Genomic DNA, 21748 nt, shown 5'->3' with positions numbered 1-21748 from the left:
ACCCCAAAATGTATTTTTTTCTATCGATTAGTCACCCCATGGAGACTTGAATTCATGGATATTGTTTTGTTTTTGTCACATTCCTAAGCCAATCATTTGATGACCGGCATTGGTTCCGGTAGGAGACACAAAGAGTCTCCTTTGTGTCTCCTATACCGGAACCGCTGCCTACCGTTCCGCTGGACATCAAATTATTGGCTTAGGAATGTGACAAAAACTAAAAAATATCCATGAATTCAAGTGTCCATGACACTCTGTCGGGTGTATATATATATATATATATATATATATATATATATAAATATATATTTTTTTAGTGAACTATCCCTTTTTGCCCTATTTTATGCTCTCAAAAATTGTCAAAAGTAACGATAATTGTGACCTTTTAGATCGACTATCTTCGCTATTATTGGCAATATCAGAAAAAAATGTATATTGCAAAAAAAAAACAAGAAAGAAAAAAGGTTGACAACCACTGGTCTATATGCACATAGAGTACATGCAGCAGTGGGAGGTAAATGCAGACCTAGTCAGCCAAAAATAAACCAAACTGCCATGTCATAAGCGTCTATAAACCTGTCATATGCATATCGTCTCTGTCGGGTGGAAACCTCATATGTTCAAAACTGTTACTTTCAGGATTCGAATTAAAAAATAGTAAAAGTAGCAGATCTACAAGCTCCAAACGCGTCGCTTCGCGCCGCGTTTGGAGCTTGTAGATCTGCTACTTTTTGATGCTTTTGTGTGACGCTGTAGTATGTATGATCAAGTAGGGCATTCATTTACGAAAAAGCACACTAAGAAGATTAAAAATATGGAGATAGGAGGTTTCTGCCCGACAGCAACGATATACGCGAGGTGTCCTGACTCCTGGGTGAACTGCGGTGCAGCGCAAGGGTTCGATCCGGGGTCAGACACGGTGGCAGCCGCGACCCCATTGTGGAGGACAAATCCAGTGTTAAGCTGGAGAATAAGAGAAATGCCCTGAGCTCGGCACATGTGTGCAGAGAGAGAGAGAGAGAAAGAGAGAGAGAGAGAGAGAGAGAGAGAGAGAGAGAGAGAGAGAGAGAGAGAGAGAGAGAGAGAGAGAGAGAGAGAGAGAGAGAGAGAGAGAGAGAGAGAGAGAGAGAGAGAGAGAGAGAGAGAGAGAGAGAGAGAGAGAGAGAGAACCTGGCCTGCTCTCTCAGCACAGCATCACGTTTGGAGGGAGTTTTCAAATCACAACAAAGGTGACACTAGTAACATTGACCTTTTTTGAGTGATAGCTAATCACTTTGAACCCGGTGTGCCTACCTCTTTGCCTGCCACTAGACTGAGAGAACGAGCCCCATCCATGGTCTCGAAGGGCGGAGCCAAACCGAGGCGCCCGGAGCAGTGCGGCGCCTCCTATTGCTTCACCAATCTATGTCCCCGCCTCCCCTCCCCTCCCCCCCTCCCCCGGTCTGTGCACGGAGCAGGCTGACGTCACCAAATTTAGAGCGACGCCCCTCTGCACTCTGGTTGGTTAGGAGTTAACAAGGTCCTAAGACCATCGTTCCTGCACCGTTCGCCCAGACTTTTTTTCTTTTGAAACAAAAAAAAAGGCTGGGTTTCCGAGGCTAGCCTGCCACTGACGAGGGAACTGGTCAGATTCTGCCAAGGCGCAGCCTGCCACTGACGAGATTGACGGGGTTTGTGTTTTCAGTGGTTTTCCATTAGATGGCGCTGTTCGCTACTCTATGAATGATGCTTTCACTGCCAGATGACGACAGACCCGGAATTGACGTAATTTGTTTACTTCCTTTTTATTTCCTGTGGGAAAATGGCTTTATCTCCGTTCCTGTTGTTTTGGGCAAAAACAAGCCACATTCAACACGCCACAACTATGCAATGGATTACCACGACCGGATAAAAAAAACATACCAAGACTCCCGAGACCCCTGTGCGTGTAATAAGGTGATCGCCGTGAGGACAGCGATCACAGAAAATATTCCATGATTTTTGGAAGGTTGGTAAAATCGCTTGTTTTCGCTGGCAGTGGTGTACCACTAACACTATTACTCTGAAAATCTTTCAAAAAATAGCTGATAGGCAATTTTCTTTTGTTTATGTTGGAGATTTTGCTTGTAGATCGGCTAGATTCTTGCTATGCGACACCCGTCGTATGGCAAAGCATAACACCGGGCTTATCTGTGAAAGACTGTGAAGTGTAGCCATGTTCACCAGTTTGTGAGGATCCTACATTGTTACACATTAATCACCTCCTCATTACAGGAGCTCTGCTTGTCGCCTCTCATTTGCACGAAGGCATTTGCATATCTGTTGCATATTAACGAGGAGATGTCTCCTTTAACTGTGGAAGACAGATGCTGCAGCCTCACCAGGGGATGATTCAAAGCAACCTTTCATAATAAGCGTTTTTTTTTTTACGCAAACATCAAGGAATACAGTCCCAGTGGAAATGTATGTCTTTTTTTGGGGGGAGAAAGTTTACTTTGTTTGAGTGAATCACAAAGTCACCCTTTCAGTCAAATTATGTTAAACTATAAAAGCTAGACTCCATTTTGTTCTCTCTTCTGATGTCAGTATTTCAATGGATAGCCTCTTGGCACAAGATATTCATAAGATATATGTATTCTGTTGCTGCAGCAATCACTTAACCCATTGAATCCGGGGACGCATCTGTGTCATTTTAGATTTCCTCGGGCTATCCAAAAATAGCAGATCTACAAGCTCATAGCGTGGCACCGAGTGAGCTTGTATATCTGCTATTTTTTTTTAATCGTGAAAATGTGTGCAAATCTTTGAATATATTTATTTTCAAAGCGATTTGTTTTACTCAAATCTTTGCTTCTGGGGATTCTACAAAGGTCTTCTAAATCCTAACAGTTTTTTTTTTAAACTTATGTTGCTTTAATGTCAGTGGTTCTCAAACTTTTTCATGTCAAGGACCCTGTTAAGAATTATGTATTTGGCCGCGAACCCCCATCTCAAAATATGTTGTTCCAGGGACCCCCAGAAGCAAAGATTTGAGTTAAAATGTTCGCTTTAAAATAGTATATATTCAAAGATTTTCACACATTTTTTCAAAAATAGCAGCTCATAGTGCGGCAGTCGGTGCCACGCTATGAGCTTGTATATCTGCTATTTTTGAATAGCCAAGTATAAAATAATGCTTTTTTAGCTCAAATCTAAAATGACACAGTTGCTTTCCAGGTCTAAATGGGTTAAGCCCTTTATATTTTGTTACATAAAAACAGCAGATCTACAATCTCAGATCTGCTATTTTTGCTGTTTTGCCTATAATAATATCCCCTAAATTAGTATGTGAAGTTTAAACAGTTTAATGGATTTGATTGATTGATTGAATACTTTATTAGTCATAAATGTAAACAGCATGTGGTAGAGTAAGTCCTTGGGACTTGTTTCCATTGTGGTCCTATGTATTCAATGCATCAACATAAAAAATAACGCAATAATACATGTCATGGAAGGATGAGGCAGTATAAAGATGATGGCTCTCTCCTGCCATGGCTTCTTGACTTCTACTACCGTACCACTATACTGTAATGCTGAAATATACACAGTGGTGGAAAAAGTACTCAGATGTTTTACTTAAGTAAAAGTATCAATACTGCAGAATGTCCCATTTAAAATGTTCAAATGTATGAAAATCTTTTGAAAATAGCAGATCTACAAGCTCACAATGCATTGTGAGTAGATCGGCTATTTTCAAATGGCCGAAATGTATATAGGACTGAAGTGGTTAATACATGTTTTGTAATAATAATCAAAATCTACAAAGAAAATAGTATCTAAAGCTTTTTAATACATGTAGTGGAGTAAAAGTACAATATTTGGATCCAAGATGTAGTGGAGTAGAGGTAAAAGTACTGAAAATTGGAAATACTCCAGTAAAGTACAACTACCTCAAAATTGGACTTAAGTACTAAGTAAATGTACTTAGTTACTTTTCACCACTGCAACAGTGAAATACAGTCCAACCATAGATTACTTGTCTCTCCCGTGTGTTCAGCTCTATAGAGCCTCATTGATCCTGTTCAGTTCATACACAGGCTCAGGCCTAATTCCCTGCCCCCTCATGAATATGTAACGAGACAGTGCACCAGCTGGACCTGTCCTGTCAATCACTACTTGTCACACAGCTTGTACAGCTGCGTTTATCGTGATGCTTATGTCGATGTGACGTTTCTGTGACATGCTGCTGGCTAGCTGCTACTGTACGCTGGCTAAAGTGCCTACAAGCTCACAATGTGTCATGATGCGACACATTGTGAGCTTGTAGATCTGTCATTTTCAAAAGATTTATATACATTATGAACTTGTGAAATGGGATATTCTGCACAATGACTGCTTTTACTTTTGGTACTTTAAGTATATTTTGATGCCAATACTTTTGTACTTTTACTCAAGTAAATTTTGATTACCGGACTTTTCCTTTTAACAGAGTATTTATACTTTTACTTTAGTAAAGCGAGTGCTTTTTCCACCACTGCGCATCGCTGAAACTAAACACTGGGAGTGCTGTTGAAGATGAGCCTGTGTGCCCCTGATGACGTGTTGTGTTTTGGCATTAACACACACATAGAATCCGGCAGCTGTTTTATTTCACTGTTCACGAAGTTACACTCTCTGTCACTCATGTTGCTCTGTGTTGTTCGTTACGTCCATGTCCGTGTTCGCGTTCCGCTCCATGAAGTCTGCTCTCACCACAGGCCAAGATCACGTCCCCTCAGACTTGACAAAAATGCGAATAAACAGCATTCAGAAGAATCAGAATAAAGAAAATGAACAAATCTGCTTTGTCAGTCGCTGCCAATTTCCAATGCTTAATGCCCATGTGCAATTTCAGATTGACTGAAATGTATGGAGACAGACTGGTGTTGTTTTTGTGTTTGCTGCAGTGTTTCTGCTAACAGCTGAATCTTATTAATCTTGTTAGTAGGAATAAACACAGAAGCACCTGGGAAGAAGTAGACTAAGAAAATGGAGGAGCCAAACTGAGTCCCTGTTTATACACAAAAAAAGAGGGTGGTGCCCCCAGAGGCAAAAATAAAAGGAGGGAAAGAAATATCTTTTTCCTTTTTTTTGGGTTGCCAGATTGGGACATGATAGGATCCTGCTTGTATGTTTAAACACCTTGCAAATCTAGAAGCTGTTGTCTGCTGTCAGACAGTCTTAAGATGCTCTGTTTCCTCATCAAGAATCAAGATGGTTTTATTTGTCACTCACTCATACAGGTTGGTACAAGCAGTTAAATGTCAGTGGGAAATGTTCCACAAGACTGTGCTTACAACCTAAACCATTTAGACCTGAGGGCGATTCTAAAAACACCTCCTAAAACCTGAGCGTTTCGCCAACATTCACTAAACAATGTATTTCTCGGCCCCCGTAGCAGATAGAAACATGAACTAAAACAACAACAAAAAAACATTTGAGAGCTTAAACCTTTGGCTTTTACTGAAAATCATACTTGAACTTGACTTCATGTTGAAAGTAATTTTGAGTAATAGCCAGTGGTGTAAAGTAACTAAAGTAGTTTTCAGTACTTTTACTTTACTCCACTACATCTCAGATGCAAATATTGTACTTTTACTCCACTACAATTATTTGAAAACTTTAGTTACTAGTCGCTTTGCAGATATACATTTTTATATTATATAAAACATACATTAACCACTTCAGCCCTATTTTATACATAGGCTATTTGAAAATAGACGATCTACAAGATCTTGTAGATCGGCTATTTTCAAACATTTTAGTACTTTTACTTTTGGTACTTTAAGTAAAATACTTAAATTTTCCCTAAGTAAAATACGTGAGTACTTCTTCCACCACTGGTAATAGCCAAAGGTTTAAGCTCTCAATTATTTGTCTTATTTCATCTCCCCCTCCCCTCTCTCTCTCTCTCTCTCTCTCTCTCTCTCTCTCTCTCTGTCTGTCTGTCTGTCTGTGTCGCTCTCTCTCTCTCTCTCTCTCTCTCTCTCTCTCTCTCTCTCTCTCTCTCTCTCTCTCTCTCTCTCTCTCTCTCTCTCATGGACCTATGTGTCCCCCTGTGTATTTCCTGTGCCAGCAGCAGCAGGGAGCTGAAGGCTGCCTGTGTCTGTGGATCAGCACTTCTGCCATTATGTTTGTGGAGCCCTCCAGGCGTCCAAGCAGCCATTCAGCAGCTTCTCTTAACCACTTGAACCCCAACATCCCCTCTTCTGTGGAGAACATTCACCAGAAATAGCCGATTTACACGCTCACAACTTCACTTCAACTCACAACTTACTTTATTTTCCTTTCGGGAACTTTGTTTGTGCAGTGGTTAAAACACACCACTCGACAATGTGTCGCAACAAGCTTGTAGATCAGCTGTTTCAATAATAATAATAATAATAATAATAATAATAATATTAATAAGGGTAATAATGATAATAACAATAATAATAATAATAATAATAATAATATCTCAGATTTGTATAGCACTTTTCTAAGTACCCAAAGACACTTTACATTTTGGGAGGAGAAAACAAAACAAGTAATCAACCTTATAAGGAAAAACCAAGCTCTGTGAAGCAAAACGCGCCACATAGGCCCCAACTAAGCTCCGCCCGTCACATTTCCCAAGGTTCAAGGTTCAAGGTTACTTTATTGTGTCCCAAAAAGGGCAAATGGGTTTACAGCAAGAGTTAGCAAAACATATTTCATACATTAAACAACATATTTCATACATTAAACAACATATTTCATACATTAAACATATCTCTCACTGCTGGTCGCCGCGTGCGCAGCGCCCGTTCCCTCGTAGTAAGAATTGTGGGGGGGGGGGATGGAATGGAGCGGGCAAAAAAAGCACTACTCTCACGCCCTGCCCCCAAGGGGGGGCAGTGCATGAGGGGAGCAAAAAAAAGGAGCCCAGGGGGGGAGGGAGGGGCAGGGGGGGGGAGGAGCGGGTGCGAGGAAGCGAAGGCGTGTGTGTGTGCGGGTTATGTTAACTTCATGAGAACCATGTGTTCGTGTGTGTAGAGAGTATAGCCTGAAGTTTGTCCTTGGTGTTTTCACCCAGTCTAGTCATCTCATGCGCTGGTGTCAGAGCGATAACACAGCGAGTTGTGAGGCTGTGGGAGACGGCCTTGATTGGGTTCCGACCCAGAGTCATAACAACAGGTGGCCATGGGGGGGGGGGGTGATCTGGGGGGGGGGGGGGGGGGTCTTCTCCACATTGTAGCCACCGGAGGAAGAACCGGGGGGGTCCAATAATCCATAATCCATAGTCATCCCGAGCAGACAATTTATCTACTCCCATCCTGGCTCAGAGCAGTAACTCTCTCAGCGATGATCTCCATTGTGCGGCCACTGGCTGAGATGACGTCCACAACACGTTTCAGGTCAGCGACGATCTCCGTTGTGCGGCCACTGGCCGAGATGTCGTCCACAACGCGTTTCAGGTCCGAGATCGATGTCTTGATGTTGTCCCACATGTGTTCTTTCTCAGAGAGAGACGCCAGCTTGGTGTCTAGCTTGGACTCTCTCTCCAAGATCGATGCCAGGATGGTGTCCAGCTTGATGTCCAGCTTGTGGACTCTCTCGTTGACGATGTTATCCGTGTCGCGCCTCAGTTCGGTGATGTTGTCCACGATGTTATTCGTGTCGCGTTTCAGTTCAGCGGTCACACCCGCCTGAGTTGTCAGCACTCTGCCAATCTCCATTATCATTGCAGGCAGCCTGGGGGCTCCATCCAGGGCAGCTGTCTTGCCAATTTTTCGATACACAAGTGCAATGCCTGCTCCAATCAGCAAAAAACCTGTTATCATAAAGACGAAATTATAAATATCTTCAATGTCCTCGATAGACAAAATGGACAGACATAGAACTCGCCACTTGTGGTGGGCATCGCCCATGTATCCGGCCAGAAAGGTCCCATCGGGGCATTTGGGGTCCTCAGGTCCAGTTTTCCGAGTTGAGAAAATTTGGTCTATGGCGTTTGACGACCAGTTAAGAATTTCCATGTTTTACACCCGGGATTGTTCGTGGGTACAGTGTAGAGAAGTGAGGTGGAGGAGTGGAGAGGAGTGGAGAGATAAGGGTCAGGAGGAAAGAAAAGTGCGACCGCCTTCGTCAGCAAGCAGAGAGACATCTGCTTGCTGACGAAACACATCTTTTGTTTTTTTTCAACCCGGAAGAAGAGGGTGAAAAGGGAGTGTGCGCTGGGTGAGCAACTCCATACAAGTGGATGGGTGGGGATTTCCGGTGCCCTCTCTATTATTTTTTAACTCTATGGGAAAAACACAAAAAAGCCTATGTCTGTTGAGTAAATCAATAAACACTGTGGAACAGTGAAACTGGGGGCGTGCAGTTAGCTGGGGGAAAGCAATATTGAAGAGGTTGGTTTTGAGAGCGGCTTTGAAGGATGGGAGGGTGGGGGCTTCTTTGATACACACACACACACACACACACACACACACACACACACACACACACACACACACACACACACACACACACACACACACACACACACACACTATACTTCTTGTCAGTCTCTGATTTAGTAATTAACAATAAGCAAACGCTTAAATTAACACTCTTATCACTGCCATCACAGCCTGTAAAAACGAGATTATATTAATAAAGGGGATTCATTTGAGGGTAGTTGGAAGAACACATCTTTTGTTTTTTTTATGTTCCTGTTAAAGGGCAAGGTGTCATGTCATCTTATAGTCACTCTGAGTCACACAGCATTGTTCTTTTTTGTGTGCTGAGGCCCTGGCACTGGCACTGGCAGTCCCAACAGTAACATCATTATATACTGTAGATTTTGTTGCTGTCAAGTAGAAACCTTGTATGTCCAAAAATGATAACATAACATTTTCAGGAATTAGAAAAAAAGATCCTGTGTTCCAATGGATCCAATATTGTTATCAATTAGTCACAAGCTCTTCTTAATGCTTTTCATCCGTTCAATATGTATATAAAACCCACACAATTTTCCAAAATAGCAGATTATGTACACTACTACTTTTGCACAACACTGTTCTGTACGATTCATTTCCACCATAAAAATAGGTTTCTGGCCAACAGTGATGATATGCTCAGGTTTCTGTGACTGTCTCCCTGCAGCAGATACTAAATAAATAAATAAAAGATGTAGCTGGGAGTTGGACAGTAGTGCTGACTCCTGGCTTTTTTTTACCGAGGTGAGACACTTTGTTCCATGGAAGATACGCACTTTCAACCTCCCTGAAACAGCCCTGGTTTGTGCAAGGTCATTGCAGGAGAATAGGAGAATTGTCAAAAACAGTCCAAATATTTAAAAACGTTTTGAAAATAGCAGATCTACAAGCTTGAACAGTCAAAAATATTTTTAAAACATTTTGAAAATAGCAGATCTACAAGCTTGAGCTATTTTCATGAAACACTGCATGTGTGTGTGTGTGTGTGTGTGTGTGTGTGTGTGTGTGTGTGTGTGTGTGTGTGTGTGTGTGTGTGTGTGTGTGTGTGTGTGTGTGTGTGTGTGTGTGTGTGTGTGTGTGCGCTCGCGCGCGTGCGTATACACATGTGTGCGTCTGCATATGCATTGATTGATGATTATGTTGCCTTTGTATTATAGTTTATGTATTGTGTGATTTGGGCGGCAGTGGCTCAGGGGTAGAGTGGCCGGGTAGAGTGAACTGGAAACCGCAAGGTTCCCAGTTCGATCCCGGGCGATCCCCCAGAGTTGGTGTCGAAGTGTCCTTGAGCAAGATGCTGAACCCCTAATTGCTCCCAATGAGCAGGTTGGTGCCTTGCATGGTTTCCTCCGCCATCGGTGTATGAATGTGTGTGTGAATGGGTGAATGGCACAATCAATGTAAAGCGCTTTGGATAAAAGCGCTATATAAATGCACCATTTACCATTTTGATGATTATGTTGCCTTTGTATTATAGTTTATGTATTGTGTGATTTTGATTCTGATGTTTAATTCCCTGTATTTGATTGTTTTTTAGATTATAGTTATTCTATTTACAGAATTAGAATAGAACAGAAAAGCATCCTGTGGACAGGTTTTAAAAATGTGCTTCTGGTCAGTCCAATGTAATTGTGGTGACCATGTCAAATAAAATAAACGTAAACATAATAAACACATAACATGTATCTGAGTGCATGTTGGTGCCCTCTTTATTGTGGAAGTCAAAATACAAACACTTCAGCTCTGGCCATCAATGGTTGTGATGTTTTGTGACGTTGTGTTCATGTGGTTTCAGAGGGTTCGTGACGTGTTGTTTCACAGGTTTTGTGACATAGTATTTATGAGCTTTCACAGGTTTTGCAATGTTTTATGTATGTGCTTTCAGGGGTTTTGTGACGTGTTTGTGTGGTTTCAGGTTGTGATGCTTTGTGAAGTTGTGTTCTTGTGCTTTCATGTAGTGACGTTTCGGCCTGTCACAATTATTAAGACATAATCGCCTAATCACAATTATTTGAGATAATTGCAATTATTTTATATAATCGTCACTTTTTCAAAAAAAGTGGAAATTGCATTTCCATTTCCACTATATTTGTTTTTGGGAAAGTACGTTATTAAATGATTAAATATGTCATTCAATATGTCATTCATTTCTTTCTCACGATTATTTGTGTGACAATTAATCGCCACACAAAATGGCACAATCGTGACAGCCATGGTGACGTTGTTGTGTGTTTCATGTGTTTTCAGAGCAACGAGATGCTGGAGCTGCAGAGGACCAGGATGAGAGAAGAGATCAGGGAGCTGAAGTTCCGAGAGGCCCGTCTGCTGCAGGACTACACTGAGCTGGAGGAGGAGAACATCACCCTGCAGAAGCTGGTGTCCACGCTCAAACAGAATCAGGTCTGTCTTCACCACCTATATAGCGTCTCAATTGGCTCTACAGCAGCCATATTGGAAGGAAATTACTTTCCTCACAGGTGTTACCAATGATACTAATGAAGGCTCTGTTCCATTTAGTGTAGCACAGTGGTTCTCAAACCTTTTAATTTCAATGACCCCCATAACTCTGAGAGTGTTCAAATGGAACCAAATGGACCCGGTTACACAGCCATAAGGGGCCATTTGGAACCCCCTCAAGGAACCGTGAGGGTCCCTGGACCCACATTTGAGAACCACTGGTGTAGCAGAGTGTTTCTAGTGAGCCAACACGCACAATATCAGCACCCTGACTCTGTTTGACCAGAATGGAACAGAGCCTTCATTAGTATAATTGGTAACACGTGTGAAGGAAGTAAGAAGAGGCCCATTTCTTTCCAAAACGGCTGCTGTGCATAGAGCCTATTCCGGGTCAAAGGTTAGGCGAAATATAGGCGATCTACAAGCTCACAATACGTCACACAACACGACATGTTGTGAGCTTGTAGATCGGCTATTTTCGGCAAAGAGATTTGGTGTACAGGGGAAAAAGGAGGGAGCCTTATTTAGAGAGACTGTAGAAATGGAACCAAAAGGACCCTTACAGGTCTCTAACTCTGAGAGTTAAATGAACACACAGGATGGTACAGTGTAGATTGGGGTCCCAGAGATGAAAATCTTGAAATGGGGATCCGTGGCTTAATGCATATCAAACTGGGCGTCCTTGAATTTAAAAAGGTTGAGAACACACGTCTATGGGAACACAAATGGAGGGAAGCCGGGCGGGTAGGCCAATATTTGTCACTGCACAACAACATTGCAGCGCGCACAGGGGATTATGTAATTGTGGCCTAACCATGACCCACACATTGTCATCGCTTCAGGCAGGGCTATGATGACACACACATTCTCAGTGCATCAGGTAGAGCTTCCATGACACACACACATTCTCATTGCATCAGGCAGGGCTACCATGACACACACATTCTCATTGCTTCAGGCAGAGCTACCATGATGACACACACATTGTCGTTGCTTCATGCAGGGCTTGGCTATGATGACACACACATTGTCATTGCTTTAGCCGTCTCCTACTTGGCGGTGGCTTCTTTGAAGGACTGTACTGTACATTTCATTGAGTTATCCTATCATAACGCTCCAGGTTCAATGTCATTGTGAGTATTATTACTATTCAGCTCAACCCCTCCTTGTCACCTCCAATTGTGACACACATACTGCTGTAAAATAACACCAATGTCACCACTCCTAATAGAATTATTCCTGGACAGATTCACAGTGTCCTCGTCAGCCCTCATACATTTATTCCTGCACACATTCACACAGTTTCACAGTGTGTCTGTGTGAGTCACACCTATAAAGGCTGACATCACATTTTGTCACCATTCCCAGAGTGGACACATTCACGGGAAACAGAAGCAACGGTGCTAGGAGAGGAAAGACATTATTTACTGGTCCCTGGGGGAGGGGGCATTACTGTTACTGCTTCACACGGCAGATGGCTGCTCAGCATGTAACCGCGAGATTACATCCTTGTTTTTATTTTTATATTTAGGTGTAGAAGGACAATTATAAATGTTTGATTTGGACCGTAGTTATGAAATGAATAACATATGCAAGCATTTTATGATTTACATTTGTTTGAATCTGTATATGTCACTAGTAACTATGTTACTTATGGCGGGATATAACTTCCTATATGTGCTTTCTACTTTCTACCCGTAGTATCTATTGTACGTGGATTGGCTAGAACCAAATATAAAACATTATAAAACACTCTCCTATGTCCTATCTCCTCTCCTATCTCTCCTCTCCTCTTCCCCTCCTCTCTTCCTCTTCTCTCTTCCTCTCCTCTCTTATCTCTCCTCTCCTCTTCCTCTCCTCTCCACCAGGTGGAGTATGAAGGACTGAAACATGAGATCAAGGTTCTGGAGGAGGAGACGGTGCTCCTCAACAGTCAGCTGGAGGACGCCCTGCGTCTGAAGGACATCTCAGAGAGTCAGCTGGAGGAGGCCCTGGACGCGCTGAAGAACGAGCGCGAGCAGAAGAACAACCTGCGGAAGGAGCTGGCGCACCACCTCAGCCTGAGCGACAGCGTCTACGGAGCCGGAGCCCACCTGGCGCTCACCGTCACCGGCGTGGAGGGACTCAAGTTCCCCGACGACGCCAACAACCAAGGTCAGTGTACTTGGGACTTCTTGTTCTCAGTTTCAAAGAGGGTTTGCTAGTTTAGTTTAGGCTTTGTTTTTTGAAAAAGCTTTTTAGTTTAGTTACTATTAGTGTTTGTGTTAAAGTGGCCCTGTAATACTGTAATTGTGTCCAATCTGTATGATAGAGTAGTCGTCACCTTATTAAACTAATGGCCTAAGTCATTTTTTGAGGAAATGATATTTTTGCCTAAGTCAGGTCCTCATGACACTGGCCACCTCTGGTAAAATCGCCCAACTCCTAATTGAAAAGGATCATGCTGTTCACGCCCCTTTTAGTATAATGGCCTAACTCCCTAGTGTGACTTAGGACAAAATAGGCCTTTTGTTTGGCCTAAGTCACATGTTTTTGTGACTTAAGCCAAATTATTTACTGATTTAGGCCATTTCGTAATTTGTTTTGCTTTTTATTTTGGCCTAAGTCAGATTTAATCCTATTTAAACCTATTTCAATCTCTTATGTTACATAACTGACAGACAGTGTTATTTCTATTTAAATAGTCATAATTTGTTATAAACATTTTGGGTGAAATGATTAAGAAATATCATATAGTTTTGTTCTGGATCAGTTTTTTATTTTTCCTGAAAACCTTGAAAAAATGACTTCGGCCATTAGTTTAATAAGGTGACGGTATGTTAATTGGGAGTTTTGTCTCCCTGCTCTTCTATTGGCACAATCTATGTAAAGCACCATATAAATGCACCATTTACCATTATTGAGACATTTAGATCGTGTCAAAGGTCATGTCTCACCTAGACACAGGATCGGACACGATTTTTTACCTGATGGTCAAGATTCAATTTATCCCCTGAGCAAGGCAGGCTTGCTCAATGGTAAAAGTTTCAGCACTTGCGCAAGAAGAGGAAAGTTACATGCAGTAGTGCAGCTCTAAGGTGTGTTCCCACCGCAATATCAAATATTCGTTGGAGCGACCTGGCTTGGCATGTTTTTTATGCGTGATTGAGGTCAACGGGGCGAGGCGAACTAAGCGCTTTGTCGCCTCTGTATCCTTCGCTTCAGATGGAAAATCCCAACTGAGGCGACGTTCGTCTCAAAGTGAAGCGATTCAAGCTACTACAAAGATATTTGATCTTGCAGTGGGAACGCACCTTCAGTTAACTTTTTATTGTTGCCAGACCCAGGGGGTGGGGCCTTCATGAGGCTTTGTACCTGTTTTCTCCATACATGGGCATGCCCCCTTTGCCCTTAGGCCCCAGCCATAAAAGTCTGTCCCCCTTCCGTCCATACATGGGCATACACAGGCTGACACGTCATGTGAAGGCTTATAAAAGTCTGTCCCCCTTTCGTCCATACAGGGGCATAAATAAGGAAGGCTTTTTGATTGGCCAAGCTTAGCGTGACGTAGTCAACCACTAGGGGTCTGGCAGTACCAGGTCTCCTGGTTCCCTTGTTTTGTATGGGTTATGTATCAGGGGTGAGAGTTTGGGTTAACTATTATAACCCCGCCTCCAACATAGGATCCAACGGCGCCCTGACCGCCGTTGCCAACGGCAACAACGAGGACTGCAACCGCTGCAAGGGCCACCTCGGCGGATTGTCCAGGCCCGGCAGCAAGGGGGAGGGGCTTCACCCCGTGTCGGACCTGTTCAGCGAGCTCAACCTGTCCGAAGTGAAGAAGGTCAAACAGCAGCTCCTACAGGTGGGTAGGCGACACTGCAGCGTTCTGAACACATGCAGTGAGCTGCTTCCAGTGGTGGAAGAAGTACTTTGTTGTTGACACGATGCATAAGCAAGGGATAATCAATGAGGAGCAGGAAATGAACCCTGACAGGGTGTTTAGACCCCGACTCGAAGCCACTTCGGAATAAGATACCTTAACACATTTAGTGCCAAACAGGATAATTCTCGTGTTTGTAAATACACCCGTGGAGTGCCATAAACGAGGATTCTCGTAAGGGCAAATGTTTTTCTTTTTCTTTCGTTTTCCACAAGGGGCGCGCTAACGCAACTTAGGATCCACGGACCCTGTAAAATGGAATGGACGGATGTGAATCCTGTCCAAAAAACCTACCTCCCGTCCACTCCCATTATAGGATCTTGAGAAAAAACTCCATATCTCCATATCTTTTTACCGTGGTGAAAACGAGCCATTTTCGATGGGCGATCACTCATCGTGGTGCATCGAGTTAGAAATATTATTGTTCCAGTCGATAGTCGGGACCCACTGAGCGGTCTGCTCGACAGTTGGTGAGTGTGATTAGGGGAAACCTAGCCTGGGCAGCGTTCCTTTTCGGGTATATGATCCGGTCGGGAGCGGACCGGATCGCGACAAACCGGAAAGACGTCTCACCCCAAAATAGGTCCGTCCTATAAAATCCTTGATGCGGCTTAGCTTAGCTTATTTTTTAAATATAAATGGAGTGTACTTTCCGGAGACTATTTAGCGTCTGTATCATCCGTATTATCCCACGGGGAAATTCTATTCCATTTAAATAGGGATTGGGGAACCAAAACAAATCGGCACCGCTAAACCGGATCGCGACAATCCGGTAGGCGTGGCCTAGACCGGATCATATGGGTCTTTAGTAACGCAGACCAGGCTTTCCTCCGAGGTGGAAAGACTGGTGATGCGAGGTTAGGGGAAACCCTTCCAGTTACCATGGCTGCCAGTTCCCACCTGATGTTGTGTGGGAGTTCTGACTGCTCCACACCGTACTGAATAACTGCTAGCTTGCATAGTGTCTTCAGTGTTGGACTAAAGTCTAAGATGTACAGGTCATCATTGAGTGATAAAGTTTTACAGTTGTACCCCCCATAGAGGATGATATGATCTCCTACCATGCAACAGCACATCTTATCTTATCTCTGAGACGGGCCTTTCCCCTTGGGGTCAACCTTCTTCCAGGAGAGGGTCTCTGGATTGAATTTCCACAGACCAGATGAATTTAATGATTGACCAATCAGAATCAAGCATTCAACCAAGCCGTGTAATAGCCAGCTCAAGTATAACTCAGGCTTCTAATTAATTTACGTACCGGCCTCATTCAGAGACAATCAATACTGGTTAAAAACCAGTGATTTACACACTGAGTCTCGTTAGAGAATGCAGTGTACTACGTGTGTGTGTGCGTTCGCATGTAATTATTAAATGAGTCCTGGCTGGTGAAAACAGGCCTGTCGGCAGTGTGGTGCAAGCAGCAGGCAGGAAATAACAAGGTGATGACATTTAAATGAAAAAGTGATGGCATTTAGTGGGTGACAAGAAATTGGGATGAAATGTTACTGCATTTTTGTGCGCAGTGCACAGGTGTGCTGCCATCTGTAGTTGGGTTTCCATCAACCAGGTTTTATGCTGCAAAAACAAATTTGGCTCGTAGAAACCTTGAATGGAAACACAGAAAATGTCAAAGAAAATATTGACATTTTGCTACTAAAGTTTTGTGCTTGAGGGAGGTGGATTTTGCCGACTTTATAGAAAATGAATTGCGCAAATGGGAGATGTAAACAATTTAGCCGAATAAGTTCTGATCAGTAGAGAGCATTTAACTCAAATGATTCTCATGTTTTGCTAAATTATAACGTAATAATTGTATTATACATAGTATTATAAATAGCACGTTTTAATACCTTCCCACGTTTCCAAACCCAAGCACACCTTTCCGAATGCACGTAGGCCTACATTTTAATCGTAGGCCTACCAAAGATGATAAAATGAATGACCGTCACGGTAACACTTGCTATGCATTTCATGTCTATGATGCATTATAAACATACTTATAAGGCATTATGATCTGCTCTTAACCCTGCATAATCATAGAAGAGCTCATAAATACTCTTAATACTTTATAACCATATTCATAACACATTATAAAGCATTTCATAATGACTTATAATAAGTATCAAGTATTATAATACTTCATAATTGCTACAGTACCAACGTATGTTCATGGTCACAATCTATAGCCTACAATTTAAGATCTTAATGATATCACCATCTTTCCGAGCAGCGAAAGCTGTGCAGAAGACAGTGTTGAGTATAGTTCAGCAGCAGAGTGTGTGTGTGTGTGTGTGTGTGTGTGTGTGTGTGTGTGTGTGTGTGTGTGTGTGTGTGTGTGTGTGTGTGTGTGTGTGTGTGTGTGTGTGTGTGTGTGTGTGTGTGTGTGTGTGTGTGTGTGTGTGTGTGTGTGTACCATAGGGAGCCCTGTCAGTGTGATAAGCATCCAATAATGCTTGAGGTCGATGCAGTAGAGAGACTCATAGCCAGTGAACGTTCTACTGTAAATGTACAGTATGTACTTTCTATCTCCATTTCTTATTTATTCCTTCACATTCAACAAAGGTGAAAGGCAGAGAGATACAGTGAGGCATGCAGCAATACAAATACAGTGTACACTGTACAACCACTCATGTAGCCTAACAGTACAATACACAGTCAGCTAGTAAGTAACTAATGTGGTTTGTGTCTCCGGAACGTATTAGCGCTGCGGCTTTCTCTGTAAACACAATCACACACTAATCACATTAACAGTCCCATTACTGTGATCTCTACATCAGCAACACCACGCTTCTAAACTCTGGTTAAACGGTGTAACCGCTCCGGCACAGACAAGAAGGTTCAAACCACAATCCACAATGTTTTTAAACAAATTACAGGCTATTAGGGTTAAACTCGCATGCAGTTTGATTTGTAGATAGAGATCATAAATCTAACCAACCCATTACAGACGGTACAGTTTAAACGTTAAAGCTTATCTTTGATGCTTGAGCTGCATTAAGGCTAGTCGGTTAAAGAATGAATCTCTATTCCTGTGGTGGTGGTGGTGTTGTTGTTGTTGTTGTTGTTGTTGTTGTTGTTGTTGTTGTTGTTGTTGTTTGTTCATGGGGACACTTACCCTGGGCCTTTACATCTAGAGACCTTGGCAGAATGCCTCTACATGTTTTAAAGTCATTAATTGAATGTGAAAGCACTGAAGTGGTCTGCCTTTGTTCTCGTGTGTCGAGGGTCAGTTTGGACAGTTTACAGTCTATCGTCACAGTCAAGAGTAAAGGAAACTAGAATTTTCGCAATTCTGGGAAATTGCAAAGTGTGGTTGCGCCGACGCGGGTCGCGGCCGCCTGGACACTAGGAATACGCCAGGAGGAATACCATCAGAGGCCATGCGACGTGCGATTCGAGTTCGGTGCGGATCGGATCCCGTGTGTGTGATACGTGGCGTTTTGATATTAGGAAATGGGCCCCTCCCACTAAAGAAACAGGCCCCTCCCACTAATGTAACGGGCCATTATATTGTCACGTCACTCCTCAGATCACTTGCGTTTCATTTTGAGAGGATTGATCCGCCCCGAAATAATGTTTTTGGTTCAAACGGTTACGTTTTGTGCATTTGTGGCGCCCCCTATGGATCAAAGTTGAAATGGTTTTGGGGATTAGTTGAGTAAACCGCCCTTGACATGTGATTCAAATTTGGGATTGATTGGATTTTTCGTTCGTGATTTTTGGCATTTTTGGTAAAACGGGCCCCTCCCACTAAATTTGGAAGCCAATTACGGACGAACGGTAAGGACTATCAAAATGCCGTTTGGAGATGTTTATCGCATGGGTCCATAGATCACGTGTACCGATTTTTGTGAGATTTGGAGAAAATCTGTAGGAAAAGGTGCAAAAAGTGTGTTTTGAAGAAAATTCAAAATTGCGGAAAATCTATCCTGACACAAATGGGCGTGGCCTATATGGGGAGATGCGTCATGACCCAAGGAATCCAGGGAAAAATACATTTTGATTTTATGACCTACGGTTCAAGAGTTATAGGCCAAAACGTAAAGGGGGCTGTTATAGCGCCACCATGAGGCCGAATGGTGTAATTACTTCCCTCCAAATCTGGTAACTGTAGCTCTTACGGTTTCTGAGAAAAAAATACTTGAATTTGAGTTTTTTCACTTTTCCATTAAAGTGGATGGGGAAATTTAATGCACTAATAAATCAATATCAATTAAACTATTTAACCAATCTCTTAGCAAAATACAAGTGCACGATTCCCGGTCAAGAGGGTCATTTTGACATATGGCACTAAATTGGGGAAAAAAACTGTGGGAGGAGATGCGGTTTGAAATAAAGTCTTGAAGAAGAAGTGGAATAAAGTGTATAGAGTACTGTCTGGTTGCCCTGTTAGGGCAACCACACTAATAAACATTCAATCATTGAATCATTGTCTAGCTCTGTTTATCTGTCATCTCCTTCCTCCTCCCTTCCGCAATGTCAATATGAAACCCGTCCTCTCTCCTTCTCATTGTTCCTATTCTTTATCTCTCTATCATCTGCATCCACTCTCCCTCTCCCTCTCCCCCTCTCTCTCTCTCTCTCTCTCTCTCTCTCTCTCTCTCTCTCTCTCTCTCTCTCTCTCTCTCTCTCTCTCTCTCTGCATTCAGAGGACAAACAGTATTATATACCCATTCAAGCATACAAGCATATCATTGCTGACGGGCAGACATCTCTTATCTCCATATTTGAACCTTTTGTGTTATTTTGTAAATTAATGATCATACTAGAGCGTCACACAAGAGTATCAAAAGCAGCAGATCTACAAGCTCAAAACGCAGCACTTTTGCTATTTTTGAATTTGAATTCAATGAATCCTGAAAAGTAACCGTTTTGGACACAAGGTTTCCAGTTTCCACCCGACACAGACAATATATTATAATGTATACAGTATGTGTACATACATTACATAGTGCATATTGTACGTATAGATTAGCTTATATAGATCCACTTCCATCCACTTATTGGCCGCGTTCCAGAAGTGAATGGATCCAGCGTCATCATCTGAGCAGCTCTGCACAGGGACACAGTGCAGACAGCATGACTGATCACAAAGCCATTCAACAGCACGTCACTTCAATTATACAGTAGGCTACACAGCAACAACAAGCTGTGGACAGCATTCACTTGACTTTATACCACACCTGGAATAATGCACCTTTATATGACAAATGTGACGGTTTTTGAGATATGCTGGTGACATACACATACACATACACACACGCACACACACGCACACACACACACACACACACACACACACACACACACACACACAGCAAATCAAAATCTGTTAAAATGTTCTACAATGCTACGCATTGTGAGCTTGTAGATCAGCTATTTTCGACCAGCCCAGCTATAAACTAGGCCTAGGGCATAATAATTGGTTAATGTATGTTGAAATAATATTGGAATAGTGGAATAACGAGTACATACAACTTTTGCCTCACAGATGTAAAGGAGTATAACGCCACAAAAAACTTGTCTCGACCGTAGGCTGATACCATCCCCTCATCTCTGTCTAAAACTAGATTAGACTCTAAACGGTCATTTCAAATTAGGTGACAGTTACCAAAGAAAATTGTGCAACCTTGCATTCATCGCTGGCAAAAAATGTATTGATGTAAATTGGAAGGCCCCTTCCCCCCAACACTGGCCCAGTGGAAAACAGAAATATCAAGTTATATACTACATTACTTGCATTACAAAATGACGGTAAAGTTGGACATTTATGATAAAATATGGACTCCTTACATATTATCAGAGGGACTGATGTGAGGACAAGATCCTAGAAAGTGTTAGAAAGGCAACTGCGTCCGTAAAACCTATAGCAATGTGTTTGTTTTAGGTGTCTTTTTGTATTAGTATTATTATTATTGTAATGTTTTGTCTGTTTTGGTGGTGTTATGTGTTTCGGTATCGTCTGTTATACACTCTACTGTCTTTAAAATAAAAATAAAAACTATTATTAAATTGATATATTTTTTAAAAGTACTCGGGTACAGTACTTGTCTTAACCCATTAAGACCTGTGGCCGCTTCTAAGAATTTTCTAAATCCTAACAGTTTTTTGGAAAAAAAAAATCCAAAAAATATTTTTTCACGATTTTTCAAAAATAGCAGATCTACAAGCTCGTAGCGCGGCACTCGGTGCCGCGCTATGAGCTTATATATCTGCTATTTTTGAATAGCCAAAGACATCTAAAGTGACACAGATGCGTTCCAGGTATCAATGGGTTAATGTACTTAGTTTCTTTCCACCCCCGTCCTGCAGGTGGAGCGAGAGAAGGCGGCGTTGCTGATGACCCTGCAGGAGTCCCAGACGCAGCTGCAGCACACGCAGGGCGCGCTGACCGAGCAGCACGACCGCTTCCACCGCCTGACGCAGCGCGTGCACACCATGAGGCGGGCGCACGGCGCCGGCGACAAGGAGCTGGACGACCCGCACGACTGCGAGAAGCCCGACGGCGGCTCTCCCTCGCCGCCGTCGTCGGCCAACGGCGTCGGGCGCCACGACGACTACGACCCCGAGATCCACGGCTTCGAGATCCTGGAGTGCAAGTACCGGGTGGCGGTGACGGAGGTCATCGACCTGAAGGCGGAGCTCAAGGCCCTGAAGGAGAAGTTCAACCAGGCGGTGGAGGACCAGGGGGACGAGCGCAACAACCGCACCGCCGAGGACAGAGTCCGCATCCTGGACGAGCAGGTCAGTGCGCCTCAGAGGAAGCACTTCACCCATTTGCAACATGTCTTCATAGAATTTGTCCTCGCTTTCTAAAAAAAAAAGAGAATTGATGGGGCACGGTAGCGCAGTCGGTATCGCTGTCGCCTCACAGGTCCTGGGTTCGATTCCCACCGGGGACGTTGTGGGTGCTGGGGGCGTGTCCTCTCCTCCG

General features: G+C 43.0%; 1 protein-coding gene across 1 annotated transcript in view; it reads left to right on the top strand.

Annotated features, from left to right (window-relative positions):
* bicd1a (bicaudal D homolog 1a) overlaps positions 1-21748 on the top strand; it is a gene marked incomplete at both ends in the record, with an annotated part of 82032 nt that overhangs the window by 36968 nt on the left and 23316 nt on the right. The window contains 4 exon segments of the mRNA XM_084059617.1: positions 10683-10835; positions 12761-13051; positions 14557-14736; positions 21127-21558. Of these exon segments, the coding sequence (XP_083915743.1) occupies positions 10683-10835; positions 12761-13051; positions 14557-14736; positions 21127-21558 (1056 nt within the window).

Source organism: Gymnoscopelus microlampas, assembly GCF_963454915.1.
Source record: "Gymnoscopelus microlampas genome assembly, chromosome: 6".
Taxonomy (NCBI): Eukaryota; Metazoa; Chordata; class Actinopteri; order Myctophiformes; family Myctophidae; genus Gymnoscopelus; species Gymnoscopelus microlampas.
This window is presented reverse-complemented; position numbering and strand designations above follow the sequence as displayed.